The sequence below is a fragment of the Penaeus japonicus genome, unplaced genomic scaffold, assembly GCF_977035675.1.
Source record: "Penaeus japonicus unplaced genomic scaffold, GWHDUDI00000001_assembly GWHDUDI00000022, whole genome shotgun sequence".
NCBI classification, from domain to species: Eukaryota; Metazoa; Arthropoda; class Malacostraca; order Decapoda; family Penaeidae; genus Penaeus; species Penaeus japonicus.
Genome location: NW_028234424.1, coordinates 3,074,602 through 3,083,091, shown reverse-complemented (window position 1 = coordinate 3,083,091; position 8,490 = coordinate 3,074,602). Strand labels below are relative to the sequence as shown.

Sequence of the window (8,490 nt, the reverse complement as noted above, 5' to 3'; positions counted from 1 at the left end):
CTGGCACTGGCACGCCCACAGCGCAGTAGGCCTACCCTGGAGGAGGTCCTCTGGGCACTCTGCATGCCACTCGCTCTCCGGCACTGCCTCCCGGCCTATGCACCTCCTCTTCGCGTCCACCAGCATCAGCGAGGAGTCCAGGGGCTAGCAGGGAGCCGAGGTGCGAGACAGTAGGCAGCGGAGAAGAGATGGGAGGTGCGGGGGGGGGCGTGAGGGTGGGCAGGCGGCCCGTGTCCCTCCTGGCTAATGTTTGTCTTGCATGTGTGCATGTGCGCAGCCGGCGCCCGTGCCCGAGGAAAGCGGCCGGGACTCCGCCCCCGAGGAAGCTGCCGAGGAGGAGGAGGCGGAGGAGGCCGCAGAGGCGCCTCTGGATTCTTCTCCTTCCCCCTTACCCGAGGAGGACGACTCCAGCTCTCGGGAGGTGGAGGCCAAGCCCGAGGAGGACGAGGAGGACCGCGAGTCCTCCCTCGAGGGCGACTCCCTCCCCCCTGAGAGCGAGTTGGCCTCCGAGGCGGTCGCGGCGACGAGCGAGGAGGGCGCGCCGGCGGAGGCGGAGGCCGAGTCCTCGAGGTCGTCCTCGCCCGATCTTGAGGCTGAGCAGGTCCACGAGCCCGAGGCCGAGGTCGAGCTCAAGGCCGAGCCCGAGCCCGAGCCCGAGGTCGAGATCAAGGCCGAATCTGAGGCCGAGCCAGTGCCCGAGGCCGAGCCAGTGCCCGAGGCTGAGCCCGAGCCAGTACCTGAGGCCGAGCCCGTGGCCGAGGCCGACGCCGAGTCTGACCTCGAGGCCGAGTACGACAACGTGCTGCTGGCGGGCGGCAAGGGCATGGTGGCGGCGAGCGAGGAGCCCCCCGCCGCCGCCGCCGCCGCCGCCGCCGCCCACTCGCGCCGCTCCTCGTCGGCGTCGTCGTCGGCCGCCTCCCACTCCTCCCGTGGCTCCGACGCCGCCCACACTGACCACTCCACACAGGTTTGTCCGCGCCCGCACACCCGCACCCGCACCCGCACGCTTCCATTGCACACACGTAGCCCTGCATATCCGCTTTTAAAAGTGCACACACACATACATGCACACATGCACGCACACATGCACACACGAGGGCGATGCCACGCTTCTCACAGGCACCCAAAAAAAAAAATAAATAAATAAAAAAAGATATATATATATAAAAATAATGCATACACCCACATGCACACTTTGCTATCCACACGTGCTTATCCACACGCGCTTATCCACACGCGCTTATCCACACGCGCTTATCCACACGATAGAAATACCTTAGACGTAACGATGAACAAAAACATGAGGATAGGACAACGTACAAAACACGTGCACACATTCGCCTTACTTTCTCTCACGCTCTCTGCACACTTGCACTCTGCACTCTGCACTCTGCACTCTTGCACTCTGCACTCTGCACTCTGCACTCTGCACTCTTATTCCGATGCACGCCCACTCCCCCACTCCCCCCCATCCCTCTATTAGAAGGTAGAGGCGTTTCTAAACTCTTCGTTAATGTAACTACTTAACAACGCTCTTTTTGTTGTTAATTTCTCTAACAAATCTTAATGGAGTCACAGCTTTATCCACAAATTTGTACTAACTTATCCCGACTAACTTCTCACCGGATTTGATATATATATATATATGTATATATATATATATATATATATATATATTTATATTTTTATATATATATATCTATTTTTTTTTTTTTTTTTTTTTTTTTTTTTTTTTTTTTTTTTTTTTTTTTTTTTTTTTTTACTTTCCTCTTCCATGTCTATTTGCTTTTCAATTGCTTTTTTTTTTGGCTGAAGCTTGTTCGCCTCTGTTACCTTTTTATTTTAATGTATATATATATTTTTTCAACCATTATATTTACATGTAATGTTTCTTTTTTTTTTTCCTTTTCACATAATGACCCATTTTGTTGCAATTGTGAGCTTGGACATTGACTTCATAACTGGCTGCAAGATCATTTGTCTCCAGTTGATTAAGAATGCTCATAGTTTTTACCAGTCCTCATCTTTTCAATGTCTTTATTATTTTTAATTAATGTCGGCTTTGGATGTTTTATCTTCCCCCCTCCCCTCCCCCTCCCTCTGGTCCTAACAGTGTATGCATGGCAGGGACTGACAACAGGATTAACTTTTTTTAAAAATCTAAAAAAAAAAAAAAATCACAGCTGGCATGAAGACGGCTCAAACGATCTACCTGACTAAATCTCCTACTTCTGTTTTATTATTTTGTTCTTTTTTTCTCAAAATAAAACAAAACCACAAAGCTTCAAACCTATATAAAAAAGGGACAGAAACACGTAACCTAGAATGATTGAGACAGACAAGCAGGAACACCATACTACGTGTGCAACGACGCTTGAACACGCTCAAAGATCACTGGCACTGGCACTGGCACTGACACACTGGCACTGCCTGGCATTTCAGAGACACCCGCGGCTCTCCAGTTCCCAATGACAGAAGGAGCTTCCTTACTTACGTACAGACATACATACATACATACGAATATACATACATATATACATGTATACATACATAATGTGTGTATGTATGTCTGTATGCACGTACCAATACACAGTATGTATTTATCTCGACCTGAGTGACTCTCGAGAATACGGTCGGCGACAAAGGACTATGTCTAGGGATAACACTTTCTTGCCTCCTATCCTCTTAGTCTTTTCTAGTATAAGAGATAGCGTATCCACATTTATTATATAATTATCCTTATCATGTACACATTAATTTACGTACAGACTTGTTTTTTTATTATTATTTCTGAGGTGGAAGTAGGTAAGTCGTTTCGGAACGAGGTGACATGCGCATGACGTGACTGTCGTTGTTGTTTTGTTTTCGTCGGGTTTTATCATCTCGATGTCGGTAGTCTGTAGTTGTGTTGTTTTTATTGTTTATGTTACTTTGATCAGTAACCATGGTTTCTGTCAACACGATTTTGTTAATTGTAGTAGTGGTAGCATGAATCTCCTTATATTCCGTTGCTCTTTTGCAATTGGTATTGATGTGAACAGCGCAGACTTGCTTACCTCCTCTGGCTGACGAGGAAGCTGACCGCGGCAACACAAGCCTCCTGAAGGTCGGACTTGGATGACCTTCGAGTGAAGACCTCGATCTCACTTACTCCCTGACTCTGGGTGTTACGTGACCTTGTTTCCGACCTTGTTTCTGACCTTGTTTCTGACCCCTGCTGCTTTCGAGACTTCTGCTCTGCCTTGACCTAGGACGGAAGAGAGAGAGAGTGAGTGAGTGAGTTTGGTGGGAGGTGAGTTGCGCTCTCTCGCTCTCTCTCTCTCTCTCTCTCTCTCTCTCTCTCTCTCTCTCTCTCTCTCTCTCTCTCTCTCCCTCTCTCTCTCTCTCTCCCTCCCCCCTCTCCTCTCTCTCCCTCTCCCCCTCCTCTCTCTCTCTCTCTCCCTTTCTCTCTCCCTCTTCCTCTTCCTCTCCCTCTCTCCCTCTCTCTCTATCTCTCTCTCTCTCCCTCTCTCTCTATCTCTCTCTCTCTCCCTCCCTCCCTCCCTCCCTGTCTCTCTCTTTCCTCCCTCTCTCGCCCCCCTCTCACTTTTACTTTCACTCTCACCTCTTCTCTTCACGTTAGCTCCACCTCCTCCTCCTCCTCTTCTCCTCCTCCTCCTCCTCCTCCTCCTCCTCCCCCTCCTCTCCCTCCTCTCCTCCCTCCTCCTCCCTCCTCCTGCTCTCTCCCTCCTCCTCTTCCCCCTTTCCCTCCTCCTCCTCCTCCTTCTCCTCCTCCTCCTCCTCCCCCCCCTTCTCTCCCTCCTCCTCCTCCTCCTCCTCCTCCTCCTCCTCCTCCTTCACAAACAATCACACCACGACTTCTCTATCTAACCGGCGCCCTCTGTCTCTCTCCCCCCCACAGAGTCCCATGAGCACCTCGCCGACGCCGCCGCCCTCGCTGGACAACAACACCTCCTCCACCACCAAGAGCACGCCCACGCCCACCCCTACGCCCACACCGGACCCCACGCCCGCGCCCATCAAAGCTCCGTCCCCCACCACCACTGCAGCCAAGCCAGCCCCGTCCGTGGCCACCAACAACGCTTACAACTCCAGGTAAGGGGGGAGGGGGAAGAGGGGGAGTTGGGAGGGAGGGAGGGAGGGAGGAAGGAAGGAGGAGGAGGAAGGGAGGGAGGGGGGAAGAAGGGAGGAAGGAAGGAAGGGAGGGAGGGAGGGAGGGACGGGGGGAAGAAGGGTGGAAGGGAGGGAGGGATGGGAGGAAGGGGAGAAGAAAGGAGGGAGGAAGGGTGGGAAAGAGGGAGAGAAGGGGAGAGGACGAGACTGATTGACTAAAACGTGTGTTTGTGTGTGTGTGTGTATGCGCGCGCGCATGCGTGCTCGCTTGTGTTAATGCATGTATGTATGCGTGTACTTATGTGTGTACATACATACATGCATACTAACTAAAACGTGCAAGGAGGGGCGAGGAAGGGGAGGTAATTATTCCTCGTAGCTGGAGCGCGCGTCGTGCAGGCATTGCGCCGCGACCCTTCCCTCTGTAGGGGCGCGATGAAGCAACCTCTCTCTCGAAGCCCCGACTAGAAAGGGCTTGCGTCGATGGCTGCGCGAGGAAGGCCGGCCGCCCACCCCAGCCAGCGCACGTGGGCCATGCCAATAAGGTCATGAACACGATGAAGACTTCGTGGAAAAGTTCACAGGAGGAGGAGGAGGAGGAGGAGGAGGAGGAGGAGGAGGAGGAGGAGGAGGAAGGAGGGGAAGGGGGAGGAGGAGGAGGAGGAGGAGGAGGAGGAGGAGGAGGAGGAGGAGGAGGAGGAGGAGGAGGAGGAGGAGGAGGGAGGAGGAGAAGGAGGAGGAGAAGGAGAAGGAGAAGGAGAAGGAGAAAGAGAAGGAGAAGGAGAAGAGAAGGAGAAGGAGAAGGAGAAGGAGAAGGAGGAGGAGGAGGAGAGGAGGAGGAGGAGGAGAGGAGGAGGAGAGGAGGAGGAGAGAAGGAGGTGGAGAAGAGGAGGAGAAGGAGGAGGAGAAGAGGAGAAGAAGGAGGAGGAGAAGAGGAGGAGAGGAGGAGGAGAAGGAGGAGGAGAAGAGGAGAAGAAGGAGGAGGAGGAGAAGGAGGAGAGTAGGAGGAGAGGAGGAGGAGAAGAAGGAGGGAGGAGGAGAAGGAGGAGGAGAGAAGGAGGAGGAAGAGGAAGGAGAGGAGGAGGAGGAGGAGGAGGAAAAGAAGGAGGGAGGAGAAGGAGGAGGAGAAGGAGGAGGGAGGAGAAGGAGGAGGAGAAGGAGGAGGAGAAGGAGGAGGAGGAGAAGGAGGAGGAGAAGGAGGAGGAGAAGGAGGAGGAGAAGGAGGAGGAGAAGGAGGAGGAGAAGGAGGAGGAGAAGGAGGAGGAGAAAGAGAAAGAGAAAGAGAAAGAGAAAGAGAAAGAGGAGCTAAGGAGGGAGGAGAAGAGGAAGAAGAGTAGGGAGGAGGAGGGAGAAGAGGAAGAAGAGGAAGAGTAGGGAGGAGGAGGAAGAGGAGGGGAGGAGGAGCTAAGGAGGGGGGTGAGAGAGATAAGGTCAGGGGTCAGTGATAAGATGGGAATGTTGAGATTCGGTGAGTGAACGATACGATGGAAATAAACGTGAGGAGGAGGAAGAGGAAGAGGAAGAGGAAGAGGAAGAGGAAGAGGAAGAAGAAGAAGAAGAGGAAGAAGAAGAAGAAGAGTAGGGAGGAGAAGGAAATAGGTGGAATGAGGAGAAAGAAATGGGTGGAAGGAGGAAGAAGAGGAAGAGGAATGAGGGGGAGGGAGGAGGAGGAAGAGGAAGAGTAGGGAGAAGGAGGAATATGAGGGGGAGGGGAGGGGAGGGGAGGGAGGGGGGGGTGTTTCCCAGCATCAGGAGATGACGACCTTCATGACCTTGGAAGAACACGAACCTGTTTGACCACCTTGGCTTAGTCTTCTTCAAAAGATGGCAGAATGTGTTCGTGCGTGAGAGAGAGACAGACAGACAGACAAACAAAAAAGGAGAGGGAGAGAGAGAGAGAGAGAGAGAGAGAGAGAGAGAGAGAGAGAGAGAGAGAGAGAGAGAGAGAGAGAGAGAGAGAGAGAAACAGACAGACAGAAGGGAAAAGAGAGAGACAGAGACAGGAGAGAGAAAGAGAGAGATAAACAGACAGACAGAGACACAGACAGACCGACATGGAAAGAGGAATAAGATTGTGTCTGTATGTGTTCGAATATAGATAGCTTATGAAGAAAGGACCAGAAACCACACTAACAAGCATAGATATGTATTAAACACAAGCTTGAATCTACCATTGTTAATAAAAGAGTGTACCTGTGTCTGTCTGTCAGTCTCTCTCTCAAGGTGCCTGGCGGTCGGTGGGTCGGTGGGTCGGTGGGTCGGTCTCTCTCTCGCGCTGTCTGCCTGTTTGTTTGTGTGTTCAAGGTTAAATTACTCCATGCAAACGTAATTACCTGTCGGAGATGGTAAATTATATTAGCGTGTGGCAGCGTATTTGTGTGGGACGGAGGACAGCAAAGGACAGGCCGGTTGGTTATGCATACAGCTGGATGTGCTTGTGTTCTTTGGCGTGTCTTCGCTGCTTGGCTAGAAACTTGAAACTTGAAACCAGTTGCAGCTTTGCTGAATCTTGCGGAGTCTGAGTTTAGCATGTTTTTTTTTTTTTTTGGGGTGGATGTGGGTGTGGGCGGGTTGTTGATCTTTTCTATAATAAAGAAAAAACGTAATAAAGATAAGAACATGAATGACAGGCTTTGGTTTGAAACCACGTGACTACTAAAATATTTTAGATACTGCATTATACCTCTTGATTAATTACTCTTTTCTCTTTCTCTTTCTAGTGGCCTGAACTTGAACATGTCAGCGGCCGAGATGCGAGCGATGCTTGCCCGCAAGAAAAAGGCGGACCCACGCAAAGACACCTTAGACCTGCGAAAAAAATACGAAATCATCCAGAACATGTAGAAGACACGTTTTGCCGCCGCCAAGTCCTGCGATGCGCCTTTCCCTCTTCTCGCGTTTTGTCTCTCTTTCTTTCTCTCTCTCTCTCTCTCTCTCTCTTTCGTTTCTAGGAAGAGGAGGAGGAGGAGGAGGAGGAGGAAGAAGGGGAGAAGAGAAGAAGCGCAACCCTGGGGATTTTTTTTTTTTTTTTTTAACCATCGTCCCCCCCCCCTCCTTTTTTTGAGACAATCTGTTAGTCGGGAGGGCAGCGGACACCCCCCCTTTTTTTTCTTTTTTTTTTAGTCTTTGATTTAGTTTTGTTTTCCCTCTTTATCTCTCTTACTCTTTCCTCCCTAATATACTTTTGGTTGTTACAAGATTGACATGGGATTTATGTAAATAAGAGAAAAGAGAAGTAAAGTATTCCATTACGTCTTGTAAGTAGTTAGAAAAAAAACACAATGCTTATACGCGCGGAACGAGGGCCGCCTGTCTAACCACAATCCCGGGGCCCTTGACAGTCGTTTTCAATCCCTGTCTTGTTATTTTTGTCTGTACGCAATCAACACAGCCGCTAAGACATCTGTGGAGGAAGCCAGCATATATAGATAAACATTTTGGGAAGAAGGAAAGATTTGGTCCATGAATAAGGAGATTTGTTGACGTACCCTGTTTTATTTTTTTTCCGTTTTCTATGAAAGGATTTTTCAGGGTAGATCTGTTTAGATTTGAAAATAAACATGGACTTCTTTTTTTTTTTTTTTTTTTTTTTTTTAGTGTTTATTTCTGGTGGGATAGTGTTGTTGGGCTGATTTTAGTGTCATCACTCGGTTGATAGTCATGTCGACGGGCGAGTGATGACAACAGACAAAAAAAGGTTTACAGAGAATAGATATTTAGTAGTTTAATGGCGTCGACGATAACCCCTGCTGAGGAAAAAAAACAAAAATTCAAATTTAGATACGCAACGGTTTTTGCTCACTCCACAACTATAACTGCCTTTACCTTTCTTTGTCAGCGGGGGTTATCAGACGCCACTGATAATTTCTATTATGTATATTTGTAAGTGAAATATGTAGTTAAGAGTTGTTATAAATGAGTGCTTCTGTGATGAAAAAAAGGGTGTGTTAATTACGCAGTCACAGGAACCTCTCGACGGCCGCCATCTTGGATCGTCCTCCGCGGTCTTCGTGTCCAACCAAACCAGAAGACCTGAAGAAGGGCGCTCTAAGATTCATTCCCCTTGGAGAGAGAGAGGATGTGCCTTGATTATTATTATTTTTTTTTATGATGAGGTCACTGAGGAACTAGATTTTGAAGAAGAAAAAATGTAGAAAAAAAGTATATACATATATTATATATATATATGACCGCGTGTTCAATACGTGGTCGAATCAGTGTCAGTGGGATTGTGTATTTGGTGCAACTCCTGTTTTATCCTGGTGATTACAAGGGACCAGTAAATTTCTAAGGACAGTATTCAGCTATGGCGACATTCCAAGTAGGTCTAGGATTATAGTTTCTTCTCTTTCTTTTTTTTCTTTTTCTCTCTTTCTC

The 8,490-nt window shown here is 49.4% G+C and overlaps 1 protein-coding gene across 2 annotated transcripts in view; it reads left to right on the top strand.

The window, feature by feature from the left end:
• LOC122263132 (uncharacterized) overlaps positions 1-8,490 on the top strand; it is a 45,322-nt gene that overhangs the window by 36,043 nt on the left and 789 nt on the right. Inside the window, exons 3-5 of one of the 2 annotated variants that reach the window (XM_086549317.1) lie at positions 278-967; positions 3,902-4,095; positions 6,834-8,490. The exon at positions 6,834-8,490 is cut by the window's right edge and continues 789 nt beyond it. In XM_086549317.1, the coding sequence (XP_086405443.1) occupies positions 278-967; positions 3,902-4,095; positions 6,834-6,957 (1,008 nt within the window). In that variant the 3' untranslated portion in view covers positions 6,958-8,490. The remainder of the gene's footprint in view (positions 1-277; positions 968-3,901; positions 4,096-6,833) is intronic. The other variant, XM_086549318.1, reaches the window with a different exon arrangement.